The 15,635-nt window shown below is 47.2% G+C and overlaps 1 protein-coding gene and 1 pseudogene across 2 annotated transcripts in view; both read left to right on the top strand.

Moving 5' to 3' along the window:
- Positions 1-13,209, top strand: part of OCRL (OCRL inositol polyphosphate-5-phosphatase) — a 68,926-nt gene extending 55,717 nt beyond the window's left edge. For both annotated transcript variants that reach the window (XM_028122717.2, XM_028122719.2), the window contains 2 exons: positions 10,861-10,967; positions 13,019-13,209. In XM_028122717.2, the coding sequence (XP_027978518.1) occupies positions 10,861-10,967; positions 13,019-13,195 (284 nt within the window). In that variant the 3' untranslated portion in view covers positions 13,196-13,209. The remainder of the gene's footprint in view (positions 1-10,860; positions 10,968-13,018) is intronic.
- Positions 13,210-14,516: 1,307 nt separating this feature from the next.
- On the top strand, positions 14,517-15,192 carry LOC114223721 (ubiquitin-conjugating enzyme E2 variant 1 pseudogene; annotated as a pseudogene).
- The last annotated feature ends 443 nt before the right edge of the window (positions 15,193-15,635 follow it).

The following is a 15,635-nucleotide window of genomic DNA, read 5'->3' as shown; positions in this document are numbered from 1 at the left end:
TAAATGAGAAAGAAACAATGTGGCAGGCACAGTACCTGGCACGCAGTGGGTGCTGCATAGATGTTAGCCTATGCCCTGCGCCCCTTAGCTCTCCCCTGTATTTCACTGATTCTCTCACACTGCCAAAGGCTTTCTGGCTTTCATTTGATGTTAACCTTGTCAACTAGATACAGTCAGACCCCACGCTCAGCCTACTCCACTGCCCTCCTCCCCCCTGCCCACCACAGACGCACCACAGTGCCCCCTTCTAAACGTGTATTTCAGCCTTCTGCACATGTTTGGGGAGTAGGGGTGAGGTGTAAATTAAAGGATGAATAATGAGCTGCTGTCACCAGCATGTGACACCTGGCTGTTGTTGAGCCCCAGGAACCACACCTGCTGTTCTGCCCATCCCCCCAGGCGCCTCCTTTTGCTCTTTCCCGCCCTGCCCTGGGTGCCTGGTTCCTGGCCCTTCTTTCTCTCTCTGCTTTGTAGATAAATCCCCCCTCTAGTTTGCACCTTTGCTGTTCCTACCTGAATTGATTCTTACCCAGCCAATGCTACTTACCTTCTCCCTTGTCTGCCCTGTGGAAGCTGCTCCTATCCCCCAGGCCCCCAGGTTAAGAGGGGCTTGCCTTTTCTTCGATCACACTTTGAAGCTGTGGTTTTGTGCCGCTCAATTCCCCATCTTCAATCTAGATGAGTGCTTCTCAACCCTGGCTACTCACTAGAGTCATCTAGGGCATATTTCTCTCTTTTTTTTTTAAGATTTTATTTATTTGAGAGAGAGAATGAGAGATAGCACGAGAGGGAAGAGGGTCAGAGGGAGAAGCAGACTCCCTGCTGAGCAGGGAGCCCGATGTGGGACTCGATCCTGGGACTGCAGGATCATGACCTGAGCCGAAGGCAGTCGCTTAACCAACTGAGCCACCCAGGTGCCCTAGGGCATGTTTCTCAAAAATATGGGCCCCAAATGAGTTATCACCTGGAAACTGGTCTAAATCAGTGGTTCTTTTTTTTTTTTTTAAAGATTCTATTTATTTATTTGACACAGAGAGAGACAGAGAGGGAACAAAAGCAGGGGGAGTGGGAGAGGGAGAAGCAGACTTTCCGTTGAGCAGGGACCCCGACGCGGGGCTTGATCCCAGGACTCTGGGATCATGACCTGAGCCGAAGGCAGACCCTTAACAACCTGAGCCACCCAGGCGCCCCTAAATCAGTGGTTCTTAACCCTGACCACATAACCCAGGGTTTAAAAAATACCAGTGCCTACACCCCACCTTAGAATGTTTGAATGCTCACCAGTAATGCTCCCCTGCCCCCACCACTGCACTCTGACACTGTCCTTTCACTCCTCCCAATTAGCTAAGCTCTTTCCCACCTCAGGGCCTTTGCACATGCCGCTTTCCTCTATCCAGATACCACCTCTCTTGTGCACTTTAGAATAGCTCAGCTGCCATCTTTGCCAAGCCTAACAAAGTCACCACCAGCCCCAGCACCTCCATTCCATTCATTTTCTTTGCACCCATTCCTGGGCTTCCTGGCATAGCCTGGTAGCTGGCTGACTGCTCCTAGGCCTGCATATATCATTCATTCCACAGTCCTCCTCTCCCTTTCTTGCTGACCCTTCATAGACTTGTGCCTCAGGGACCGAGAGGCAGGAAATTGCTGTGGTTCTTTGCATAGGCTCCAACAGCCGGATTGCCTGGATTCAAATCCCAGCTCTACCACTTTTAGATGTCCAACCTTAGGCAAAAGTAGATTGACCTCTCTAGGCCTCAGTTACCACATTTTGTTTGTTTGTTTATTTATTTATTTGAGCGAGCAAGTGAGCAGGGGGAGGGGACAGAGGGAGAGCAAGAATCCCAAGGAGACTCTGTGCTGAGCATGGAGCCCAGCACGGGGCTTGATTTCAAAAGCCTGAGATCACGACCTGAGCTGAAATCAAGAGTCAGACGCTCAACCGACTGAGCCACCCAGGTGCCCCAGTTACCCCATCTTAAAATGGAAGTAATAATAGTATCTTTCCTCATAGGTTAATCATGAGATGGTATCAGCTAGTACATTTCAAGGGCTGGGAACTGTGCCCACTGCATAAGTACTAAATAAATGGCAGCTAGTATAATTATTCCAAAACCTTCCACTGGCCTCAAGGCCCAGACCTCTCTTCCTCAGCCCTTCCGCTCTCAGCAGGTGGCCACACCCTTTACTTTGTGAAAATCTAAGTGGTTAGCCGAAGCAGCCCTCAAAGCCTTGCTCTGCAAATCAAAATGTCACAGCTTTACCTCACCGCTCCCCCTTCCCACCTGTGTCAGAAATAAGTGGTCTTCCTTCTTGCCTAGGCTAACTCTTCCAACTGTGCTTGGAGTCCATCTCTTCCCATCCTCACTGGACTTGTTCCCATAATTCATCACTACCACCCCACCCCACCCCCTACCTTGCATCTTCAATATCAGCCATTCATTCAACAAGTGTTCATTGAGGCCTCCTGTATGCCAGGCGCTGTTCAAGGTGCTGATGATAGAGCCGTCACGGTGCTTTCAGTAGGAGGGTGGGGCAGGATGGAGTAAGCAGACAGAAATAGTGCACAAGGTAACTAGAGAGCATGACAAATGCTCTGGAGAGAATAAAGCGGGGTGACGTGCCAGAGGGCACAGCAAGCAGACTTGGTCAGGGAAGGTTGCTTTGAGGAGGTGATGGTTGCTAAGACCTAAATCTCAGGAGGCGAAAAGGTCCCATATCTTGATTTGAATGATGATTACACAGTATATATACCCCTGCCCCCCAAAAAAGCCAGCTATACAAGATCTGGCAAAGAACATTCCAAGCAAAGGAAAGAGCAAATGCAAAGACCTTAAGGCCACAAAAGCAGCTTGCTGTGTTCGGGAGACATGGAGAACACAGTGGGGTGGGGGTAGGGGTGCTGGATGAGGGGGGGCAGGGCCTGTGGGAACTGGGGAAGGAGGCTGCCTTTTGTTTTTTTATTTTTTTATTTTTTAAATTTTATTTATTTATCTGACAGAAAGCACAAGTAGGCAGAGAGGCAGGCAGAGGGAGAGGAAGAAGCAGGTTCTCCGCTGAGCAGAGAGCCAGATGCGGGGCTCGATCCCAGAACCCTGGGATCACGACCTGAGCCGAAGGCAGACGCTTAATGACTGAGCCACCCAGTCGCCCCAGGAGGCTGCCTTTTATACTACGGGCAACAGGAAGCCGTGGATGACTTCACTGGGACTTCATGATTTTTGCTTCTCCTTGTCTTACTAATAGTGACAGTCACTAACAACTACAGCTGTCATTCACTCCCGGTGCTATACTAATACATTTAACCTCACTTTCAGCCTTGACAACCACTTTATTAAGTACTGCTTGATCCACCTTTCATAGGTAGATAAAACAGGCCTGGAGAGACTACTGAGCTTGGTACTTGGCTAGTGGCAGACCAGAATATGACCCCAGACCAAAATTTGTGCTCCTACATATGGCCAGTATCTCCCCAGCTGGCGCGGGGATGAAAGTGGGGATGCTCCTTGAAATCTGTCTTTAAGCTATATCCCAAGATTTCATGACCTGCCAGAAGCTCAAATTAACCTGACTCTGACCCTGACCAACTTCTCCTGGCAAATTCCTCTCTCCCTTCAGCCAGGCTTGAACCTTTGATTATTTTTGGTCCCTGCCCCACTTCTAATCAGTCACCAATTGCAATTCAACAAATATTTATGGAGCACCTGCTAAGTGTGGGCCACTGTGCAACGTTCTGAAGGAAACCAAAATGAGTAGAACTGGTCATCATAAGACATACATAATATTTTTTATAAAGAAGGAGGAAGAAAAGAGGGAAGGAAGAGGAAAGGGAAGGAGGGAAAAAGGAAAGAGGGAAGGAAGGAAGAGGGAGGGGAGGGGAGAAAAGGTGTGATGGGACATTCTTAGGGGGCCAAAGTCAGGTTGTTCAGTCTTGTCCATCTGACCACCCCTTTCCACTGTCCACTTCCCTCACCCCACCACCAAATTCAAACGCTCATTACCTCAGGCCTGGCGTGTCCTGTTTAATCCCTTTCTGACTAATTTTTCCGCTCCCTTTCAGTTTATTCTATACACATCACTGCCAGACTAATCTTCCCAGTGCACTGCTTTGATGTGGTTCCCCTCATCAGAACCCCTCAGAGTCCCGAGCCTCCGCTTACCACAGAAGTTCCAGTTCTTCAGCTTGGAATTAAAGCTCTCCTTAGTCTCTTCTGCCCACCTCTCTGGCCAAAATTCCCACTCTTGACCTTGTCATGCCCTTACCTTCCCTAAGCTCATGTACACTCCACTTGGGCTCAGTCTGTGTCAGCCACTTGGAACTCTCTAGCCCCTGCCACTCCACCTGCCCAAACCCTATCAAACCCAAATGTCACCTCCTCCAGGAAGTCTTTTCCTACAACTCTTGCTTCCTCTGAACTCTTAGAACCTTCCCTTTGTACCACTATTTTAACATACCACACACACAAAAAGTGTTGTTGCCCATCTGGGACTAGAAGCATCATGAGAGTGGGAACCAAGCGGGGCATATTTTGGATTTCCCCACAATGCCTCAGACAGAGTAAGTGCTCAAGGATATTTGGTTAATAAATAAAGATTGTCCTTCAAAGCACTTAAAGACACAAGTCTGTATATAATAGGTGTTTCTGAAATGTGAATACATTTAATTATTCATACTGAGCTCTATTAACATTAGAGGAGTTCATTGTGGGTGTGTACAGTGTACTTAGTAAATTATATTAATGTTGTCCAAGAAGTTAATAGCTTTTAACAGCCATCCAGTACTATTTTCTATTGTTTTGTAGCCAACAAAATCAGCCTTGCTAAATTCGCGTTTTAAAAGTGATTCTAAAGGTTCCTCAAAAAATTAAAAAATAGAACTACCATATGATCCATCAATCACACTTCTGGGTATAAGATCCAAAAGAATTGAAAACAGGGATTTGAACAGATATTTGCACATCCGCTTTCATATCAGTATTATTCACAATAACTAAAATGTGGAACCAGCCCAAGTGTCCATTGATGGATGAATGGAGAAAAAAATGTGGTATCTGCATGCAGTGGAATATTATTCAGCCTTAAAAATGAAGGAAATTCTGACATGTTATAGCATGGAAGAGCCTTGAGGACATTACGCTCAGCATAAAAAGACAAGTACTGTATGATCCCACTTATATGAGGTACCTAGCATTGTCAAATTTATAGATGGCAGGCAAGTAGATGGTGGTTACCAGGGGCTGGGGGAAGGGAGAAATGGGAAGTTGTTTAATGGGTATAGAGTCGGTTTTGCAAGATGGAAACATTTTGGGGATCTGTTGCACAACAATATGAATATATTTCACACTACTGAATCATACGCTTAAAAATGACTACAGTGATAAATTGTGTTACTTTTTTTATCACAATTTTAAGATTTAAAAAAATTTTTAAGTGATTACATCACCCTTCTGTTTATTTTTTTAAATTTTTTAAAGATTTTTATTTATTTATTGAGAGAGAGAGAGAGAATGGTAGAGAGAGAACATGAGAGGGAGGAAGGTCAGAGGGAGAAGCAGCCTCCCTGCCGAGCAGGGAGCCCAATGCGGGACTCGATCCCGGGACTCCAGGATCATGACCTGAGCCAAAGGCAGTCGCTTAACCAACTGAGCCACCCAGGCACCCCACCCCTCTGTTTAAAGCCATTTGCTGGCTTCCCAGAATTAGGACCCACAGGACCCTTCAGGTCTGAGTGCCGCTGACTCCAGCCTCCTCCCACACCCTGCCACCCCCATTCTCTCCGCTTCAGCTACACGAGGGCTTGTTCCTTGCCTGCTCTCAGCTCCCTCTCTCCACAGAGCCAACTCCTCCCATGCTGTGCTCTCTCCCAGGGCATCATCACAGTGTGTATTTGCACATTCATTATGGGATCAGGCCGGTCTCCCACTGGGTCAGGAACTGTGGAGGCAGAGACCAGGGTTTATCTCCCTGACCGTGGTATCCCCAGCACCTAGCCTAAAGTCTGGCACCCAATAATCTGTCATCTACAACTCCAGTGTTGGCAGAGGTCAGGCAAAACATGCATGTCTGCTCCTTGTCAAAGGGTAGATGAGTGTCACCTTCCTAGAAGCAATAGGGTCATGTATCAAGAACCTAGAAACATTCATAGTAACAATTTTGCTTCTAGGAAACGACCCTAGAGGAGCACAAAGGGGTAAGTCCACACAGGGTCATCCTAGCATTATTCATTAGAGCAAAACCCTGGCAACAATCTACGTACCCTTCCGAACCAGAAGATGGGTAAACACGATATATATTTTATGGATAAAATATCATGCAGCCTTTACAAATAATGTTGCTGAGGAATGGGGACAGGGAAAATGCTAAGAGGTAACACTGAGCAGAAAAGCAGGCTTCTAAGTAGATATGTACCAAATGTCCCTAAATTTAAGAGATCAGATATAATACATAAAGATAAAACATGTGATGTATAGCATGGTGAATATAATCAATAATACTGTTTCATATATTTGAAAGTTGCTAAGAGAATAAATTTTTTTTACCAAGTTTTTATTTAAATTGAAGTTAGTTAACATATAATGTAATATTGGTTTCAGGAGTAGAATTTAGGGATTCATCACTTACATACAACACCCAGTGCTCATCATAACAGGTGCCCTCCTTAATGCCCATCACCCATTTAGCCCAGGCCCCCACCCACCTCCCCCTCTGGCAACCTTCAGCTTGTTCTCTATCGCTAAGAGTCTCTTATGGTTTGCCACACTAAGAGAGTAGATCTTAAAACTTCCCCTCACAAGAAAAAAATGTGTAATTCTGTGGTAATGGATGTTAACTAGACTTACTGTGATCATTTCACAATATATACAAATATTGACTTAGGTTGTACACCTGAAACTAATATAATGTTATATATCAATTATACCTCAATAAAAAGTAAAATTTTAAAAAGATAATCCATAGGCACAAAAATAGTGGAAGTTGATGCTCCATTCTGTAAATAGCAGTCACCCCTGGGTGGTGGTATTGTGGGCAGCGGTGGTTCCAGAATGTCTATAAAGGAAGGTTTCGAAGCCATTCAGAAGGAGGCTAGTGACTTTGTCTTGGAACTGCAAGCTGTGTTTGCGTAGCACGCGGGGTTTTTCCTTAAACTGCATATATATTTGGAGTGACTTGGGGAGTGCTGATGGAGATTATGGTGAAGCCCCCCAAACCACCCTGCGATACCAACCTAAATCATTTTTTTACCTTCATATTTGTTGGCTTCTCTAAATGTTTTACAATGAGCATCCATTACTTTTTTATGTCAGAAAAAGATTAAAGAAAACATTATTTCATAAGAGAAAGAAACGTCTGTGTGTTGGAATGAACGGACACAGTGTCCTGCTCAGGCTTGTAGGCGGCTGGAGAGGGCCTCTCGGGCACAGAGCCTGGCCCACTCCACACCACTCCCTCACATCCCAGGCCCTGCTCTGTCCCTAGCATCTGCAAGCTTCTCTTCTTCTAGCTTCTGGCATGTCAGACCAGCACGCCGTCAGGCAGCCTCGGGGCCCTCAAGCCAGCCTCGCAGCTCCCCGGGGCATGAGGCTCTAAGCCACATCCTGACACAAAGCACACTTGCAAGGGCCATTTGGTGACCTTGGGCCACTCCTCTACCTCCAATGGTGACCCTGGTTCCGAGGGGCAAGAATCATTTGCTGATTGTGCCTGTGGCCGGTAGGTGGCAGAGGAGAACGCTCCCAGTTGTAAAACGGGTATTTGAAGCTGCACTTTCCTGGTTTCATGATAATTTCTTTCTATTTTGAGGAATTTTATGGACTCTTCTCCTTACAGTCTCTTACTTACGGCATCAAAAGTCAGCAAAAACAAAAACAATTTTTCAGAAATTATCTAAAGGCCATGGAGCTTTCAGCCCCATCTCGCTGAAAACAGGTGGGGTTAAAGATCATTCTCCTCTCTTGCTTCCTTCACCATCCCTCAATGTTGCCAGTTATTGAGAAAGTTTCAGCAAGGGTGGGAGGTCATCTGGTTGCAGAAAGTTGATGAGTTAGATCTTCTCCGGAGAGGGGTAAGCAAGGAAGGAGGGATGGAGGCGATGAGGAGATAGAAGAGGGGTGGAGGGCACAAATGTGAACGAGAAGGAAGAGAATAATCCCCGGCCAGACAATGGAGAGGAAGTGGAAAGAGAGGAGACCAAAAGGCTTTTTATACGTTGAATTGTGCCTCCCCACACAAAAATTCATATGTTAGAGTCCTAACCTCCAGTACCTGTCATTGTGACCTTATTTGGAAATAAAAACATTGCAGATGTAATCAGTCAAGTGAAACGAGGTTATTTTGGAGTAGGGTGGGCCTTAATCCTGTATGACTGATGTCCTTATAAAAAGGGGAAATTTCGACCCAGAGACACACAGGGAGAATGTCATGTGAAGATGAAGGTAGAGATCTGGGTGATGCATCTACAAGACAAGCGATACCACAGACTTCCAGAAAATGACCAGAAGCTATGGGAGAGGACTGGAAAAGAGTCACCCTTGCATCCCTCTGAAGGAACCAACCCTGCCAACCTTGATCTTGAACTTCTGGCTTCTAGAACTGTGAGAGAATAAATATCTGTTGCTTAAGCCACCCAGTCTGTGGTACTTTGTTATGGCAGCCTTTGAAAACTAGGCTCTTTGGGGCAAGGTTCTAGGAAAAATGAGATGATGGCAGAAAATGGAGGTATTTCCTTTGCTCCTCCCCAGGACTGTATGCCCTGGTATAAAGGAGTGATGGCTCTAACAATCTGTCCCCAACAGCCACACTTAAAAGAGTTGTCTCCACTTACTGTCCCTACTTCCTCACCTCCACTCACCCTTTGACCCTCTCTGGCCCTTCCCTCTGATGCCACCCTCATCAAGGTCACCAGTAACCACCATGTTTCCAAAGCCAGAGGTCATTTCTTAGCCCTCACCTTCTCTAACTTCTCAGTACCACTTCCCCACTTCTGGAACACTCCCTCCACCAAGCTGCCAGGACCCAAACTCCTCCTGGTTTCTCTCCCACTTCACCCACCATTCTGTGGCAGGCTCCATTGTAGGCTCATCTTCCTCCCTGGTCCTATCTCTAAATGACAGCACATCCTAGGTCTTAGGCCTCAGGCTTGGGCCACTTCTCTTCTTACTCTATATTCTTGCTCTGTAAATCCCACTCACTCTTCTGTCTGCTGTTGCCACCTATCCACTAAGTGAATCCCCAAATTCTGAAGCAGTGTCCTTCCCCGCCACCTTCTACTTCAGACACATTTACAGTGGCATCACATCCCATTCAGGATACTCTACAGTCAATTAAGGCAAAAATGAAATATACCCAGAAAAATCCCTTAAATACCCCAAAAGTGAAATAATGCTCCCAGGAAGCATGTCTCTCTTTCTCTCTCTCTCTCTCTCTCTCTCTCTCTCTCACACACACACACACACACACACACACACACAAGAACAGCTTTATTTTTTGATAAAGATTTTATTTTTAAGTAATCTTTCCACCCAATATGGTGCTCGAATTTATAACCCCAAGATCAAGAATCGCATGCTCTACCGACTGAGCTGGCCAGGCACCCCACAATATCAGCTTTAAATACATGACCCACATCAGCCCAGACAGATGGCCATACCATGACAGGCATGGAAGAACTGGGACTCACTGAAGGAGTGGCAGACCCACTTTCTTGCCTCACATTCATTCCAGAGTCCAGGCTCAGCTGACCAAAGGACAGGTGGAATCACTAGAATACTTTCCATCATCATCTTTTCTTTCTTTGGCAGCATGAGTAGACTTGAATTCAGGTAAATCAAATGCCTGTGTGAAACCACCTGCTGGATATCTCCATTTGGATGTCCCACCACCTTCTTAAACTCAACACATCCCAAACCAAACTCTACCCCCATAAACCTCCTTCTCTTCCTGTGTTTTCAATGAATGGTGGCACCATTCCACCCTGGCAATCCTCATGTCCTTTCAAGGGGTGGCCCAGGATTGGCTGGTGGTGTGCTTGGCATCAGCCAGTGAGCTAACACAAATGGCTTGGCGCAGGCAAGAGACCAGCCTATGTGAAGTGGCCCTGGTTGAGATTTCGACTTAATCCAGTGATAATCGAGGAGATCTAGAATGCCAGGTTGGTCTGCTCTGTGAGGGTGGGCACAGGACACACTATTGAGGAACCTAAGCCAGATGCCTTGCCTACCTACCCAGCCAGAAAGGCTTCATTTAAGATGTCCATGAAGACTTTCGATGACCCTGGGTTTTTTTTGTTTTTAAATATAATGTATTGTTTCAGAGGTACAGGTCTGTGATTCAACAGTCTTGCCCAATTCACAGCGCTCACCATAGCACATACCCTCCCCAATGTCCATCACCCAGCCACCCCATCCCTCCCACCCCCCACCACTCCAGCAACCCTCAGTTTGTTTCCTGAGATTAAGAATTCCTCATATCAGTGAGATCATATGATACATGTCTTTCTCTGATTGACTTATTTTGCTCAGCATAATACCCTCCAGTTCCATCCACATCGTTGCAAATGGCAAGATCTCATTCCTTTTGATGGCTGCATAATACTCCATTGTATATGGCACTCTCCTGTGTAAATCATGTGTAATATGCCTCTGGACAGATCTTGTAGAATTATGTCTCAGTTGCTCTCGGGGGTTGGCAAACTATGGCCCACCATCTGTTTTTGTAAATAAAGTTTATTGGAACACAGCCATGCTTGTTTCTTTACATGTGGTCGATGGCTGCTTTTGCATGGGCCAAAGCAGCATTGAGTGGTTGCAACAGAGACCATATGGCCTGCAAAGTCTAATATATTTACTATCTGGTCCTTTACAGAAAAAGTTGCTGACCCCTGGTCCAGACTGTGGTGGTATGAACCTCCCATCCCTGGAGGCTGGGGCTCCTTAACAGAGCACCCACAAACCTGGAGGTTGGCCTTGATAGTAAGTACATATCATGTAGCATTTAGCTTTTAGGAATTTAGGTATATATGCTCAGAACAAAAAAAGAGATTAAAAAATGACTTAGTGTAGGGATTTCAGTGTCCTACCATTCCACGAGCACATAGCTAAGAAGATCAGGAGCTACAAGGGGATTGTGAACCTGCTGTTCCCTCAGTCGCCATCCCTGCGTGCTTTTCCCTGCATGAGCAGCTCACCGTGCTGGGTGTGGCTCTAGTGTTTACTCTTCAACAAACCATGCTGGGACAACTGGGTAGACATTCAGAAGAAAATAGAGCTGGATCCAAAGCTTACATTTAAACAAGGCAAATGCCCCTCAATCAGGGACTGAAAAACTTCTCCCCTGCCCGAGGAGGCCACTGGCAGGATGGTCAGGTTGCACACCTTGTGGGACTCAGAGACTGCAAAGAATTTGGGTATCATGGAGCTGGTCTGCAGCAGGTGGAGCCCTTGGCTGGACAGAACGCACCCACCCTGGGCTTCTCAAATGTGTATCTCAGAGCCAGCCAGGAAATAGGGCTAAAGCAGGTGGTCTAGGATGGAGCGGGCTAGCGGCTCACATAAGGTGAAGCCTCAGGAGCGTATCTTGTCCAAAGCAGACCACACCCTGTCAGGCCAGGCGGTCAGGCAAACTGGTGTTCGTTAGTTACCGAAAGATGGCTGGGGCACTGCACAACTTAATGACCATGACGGTGGGTCTCCTCAATCGCCCAACCCACCCTGATCCACAGAACCTCCAGAGGTCCTCGTTTTGGAAGATGAAGCAATTCCTGTTTCAAGTCGACAACTGGAGACTCTAAGGGGAAGGGAAAGGGAGAAAGTCGGAGGCACTTTGGACCCAAGCTGGTGTCAATATCCTTGTGGGGGCTCAATCTCAGACCCTGAGAAGTATTAATTACAACAAACAACGAAGCACTTTATGTATATTAACTCCTGAGCCTGGGTGAGCCCCCTATGAGGGGAATATTATTATTATTCCCATTTTACAGATGAGGCACATGATAAATTGTAGATTTCTCCAAAGTCGTAGGCCCAGGAAAATAGGGTCCAGGGACCCCAGGGGCCATAACAAAAGCTGATGGCTAAAACGTGCTGGGGGGAATGCCATTCCTTGGGGATGGTTCACCATCTCTAGTCAGGTGGTGCAGGAGACAACAGCAGTGGGTCAGAGATCACCTCAGCCTCAGCAACACAGCCTGGGGTGTTCCCAGGCCCTCATGGCAAGTTCCTGGAGTCAGAGGGCAAGGGAGGGAGCTACATTTCTTTTTTTTTTTAAAGATTTTATTTATATATTTGACAGAGAGAGAGAGAGAACAAGTAGGCAGAGAGGCAGGCAGAGGGAGAGGGAGAAGCAGGCTCCCCACGGAGCAGGGAGCCCGATGCGGGGCTCGATCCCAGGACCCTGGGATCATGACCTGAGCCGAAGGCAGCCGCTTAACCAGCTGAGCCACCCAGGCACCCCAGGGAGCTACATTTCATCATTACTCTCCTTCTAAGGAGAGTCGGTCTCCTTAGAAGATCTTTTCAATTGCTCCAGACCAGCCTTGTGCTACAGCCCACAGGGTCATCTGAGTCCTGATGTCTCTCAGCTCCCCAACTTGGGGGCATAGACCGTTGGCTCTGGCCCCGCCCTCACAGGCTCTGGTATGGAGGGCAGAGAAGGTGGGGGGGGCACTTGGTAGTTCTTTCTGACTGGCTGTAACCCCAGAGAGGGTGGTGGCACGCTGGGGAGTGGCCAGGCCCACTGTCTGGCTTGCAACACGCCCACCATGGGGAACCCAACTGTGAGACCCACTCTGCCCCTCTAGTTTTCTGGGTGGGAATGTCCACAAGCAGGTGTGGGAGGGACATCCAACACAGCTACTTTTAGATAGATACCAGGTTTGTAGCTACCAAATATGGAAGGCTGGAAATTTTGAAGACTATGACCAGTTCAACCTGGAGCCCAGTTTCCTGAGTCCAGCCAAGGATAGAGACCTCAAGGCCTAGTTTTTCAGTTCTTTGGGTGCCATCTTGGGCCATCTCTCTACCAGCAGGTCCACCAAACGGATGCGATGCTCAGATTCATAAGAGCTGAAGAGTGTCACGGACGGATGGCCACCAGCAGAAGCAGGACCCGTGTGCCCTGCCAGGGGAGAGAGAGGAATGTGAAGCTCTCCCAGTGGTCTGCAAACCGGTCTCCTGTCTTACCTTGGCCTGCAGTGTGCTGAGGTACCACTAAGCGGCACTGTTGGGTCACAGAAAGGTCTGAGAAACCAGGCCACCTTCTAGCCCCGGCCTTCTGGGGGTGAGAAAGCCCCTAGGGGAAACCTGTGGTGTTCTGGGAATATTTGGGATTTCCCTCCCTGTCAGGAAAGATCTGTTCTAGTCAGTCATAGAGGCCTGCCCTGGGCATTTCATGCTAGCTGTTGCCAAGAGTGGTGCAGAGAGGCAAAGAACAGAGGCCTAACGCGGCCCTAGCTTGATTCCAAGCACCAGATCCTGGCCAATTAGCTGGACCAAGCAAGGGGTAAGACCAAAATGCAGAAGCAAGCAGGTGTGGAACCGAAAGGAGCCAGGCAGGAGGCCGGCCAGAGCAGGGGAGGACAGGGGTTTGGAGGCTGTCTTGGCTGCTGGGTTCAGAGGTTCTCTGGGATGTTTTAGGAAGGAAGTATGTGTTAATTGGGATGAGGTGCAGATAGAGGACCCAACACAGAGCAAACAGCCCAAACAGGAGATTGGGTGTTATGTTTGACACCTCCCTCTCACTTTTCCTCATCCACGCCATCCCCAAGTTCTTTCATTCCTAGCTCCTAAATACCCTTTGAATTTTTCCACTTCTATCCAACTTTACTACCTCCGCCCTAGTCCAAGCCTCCATCATCTCTCCTTGATGGCTCTAAGGTAAGGATGCCAGATAAGATATGGTATGCCCAGTTAAGTTTGAATTTTGAATGCATAAAGAATAAATTTTAGTATAGCCCATACAATATTTGGGATAGACTTATACTAAAACTTGTTGTCTATCTGAAATGCCAGTTTCCGTGGGCATCCTGTTTTCTTTTGTTTCTACATCTGGCAACCCTCCCAAGAGCCTCCCCAGCCTTACACTTCTACAACCCATTCTCTACAAAGCAGCCAGAATAAACTCGCAAAAATTCAAATCTAACAATGTCACCACCCTGCTGAAAGCCTTTCAAGGATTCCTGATCACTTAGGGATCAGGTCGAAGCCTTCCATGTGGCACGCAAGGCCCTCCAAGACCTGACCACCAGCCAGCTCTTAACTTCGTCTCCTGCTGGCCCTCCAAATGCACACTATGGCTGCAGCAAATGAAACATTCTATAGTCCTTACATGTGACCCCATGCCTTCACATATACCCATCTCTGTCCAGAAAGCCTTTCCCTCAGCCACCTAAAGAACTCAAAGTCTGTCAGCAAACTCAACCCCCACCTCTTCTCGCCAAGCTCTTCCTGCCATGTCCCCTGCCTCCCCTAAGCCAAGCAGTCCCTCTTTGTGCCACATATTGACCCTGAACAGAGCACTTATTTAAATGCATCAAGATGGTTTCCAGCGACAGCGACGCAAGATGGCAGCCACCACGGGCTCGGACAATTTATGAAAACCGAATATACAACCTTAAAATAGAATGTGGACCTAAATACCCAGAAGGACCTCTCTTTGTAAGATTTGTAACAAAAATTAATATGAATGGAGTTAATAGTTCTAATGGAGTGGTGGACCCAAGAGCCATATCAGTGCTAGCAAAATGGCAGAATTCATATAGCATCAAAGTTGTCCTGCAAGAGCTCCAGCGCCTAATGATGTCTAAAGAAAACATGAAACTCCCTCAGCCACCCAAAGGACAGTGTTACAGCAATTAATCAAAAAGAGAAACCACAGGCCCTCCCCCTCTCCCCCCATTCGATTTAAGCAGTCATTTTCCACAGTAATACATTTTCTAGATACATCTTGTAGACCTCAAAGTACTGGAAAGGAAGCCCCCATTCAAAGGCAATTTATCTTAAGATACTGTAAACGATACTAATTTTTTGTCCATTTGAAATATAAAAGTTGTGCTATAGGGCGCCTGGGTGGCTCAGTCGGTTGAGCGACTGCCTTCGGCTCAGGTCATGATCCTGGAGTCCTGGGATCGAGTCCTACATCAGGCTCCCTGCTTGGCAGGGAGTCTGCTTCTCCCTCTGACCTTCCCCCCTCTCATGTGTTCTCTCTTTCTCTCTCATTCTCTCTCAAATAAATAAATAAAATATTAAAAAAAAAGTTGTGCTATAAAAAACAAATAAATGCATCAAGATGATCTCTTGGTGTGTCTATCTGCCCCACTAGACTACAGCACCCTGCCAGGAGGGGTCTCTGTACTATCCATCTTTGTACCCGCAGTGTACAGCACAGCGCTTGGCCCAGAGTGGGGCACTTAATAAATGCGTGAGGCACGAATGAATGGTTGAATGAATGAACTGTAAGTGATTCTAAATCTCCTGAAACCTAGATGGACCACTGGCAGTGACGGCAGTGATAGAAGGGGACACCAGGGGGCAGAATTACCTTAGTTTTGTTTGGCTTGCTGGGGAGTGGTACAGAAAGCTGGCTCCTTGGCGCTTCCCCCTCCCCCTTTTCCCCTGTGGGAAAGCCGGTCTGTTCTGGGCCTG

The sequence above is a fragment of the Eumetopias jubatus genome, unplaced genomic scaffold (genome assembly GCF_037043125.1).
Source record: "Eumetopias jubatus isolate StellerSeaLion01/CBP00866 unplaced genomic scaffold, mEumJub1_p1.0 scaffold_11, whole genome shotgun sequence".
Classification (NCBI taxonomy): Eukaryota; Metazoa; Chordata; class Mammalia; order Carnivora; family Otariidae; genus Eumetopias; species Eumetopias jubatus.
The sequence above is the reverse complement of the archived record's forward strand: the minus strand, read 5'-3'. Positions and strand labels throughout refer to the sequence as shown.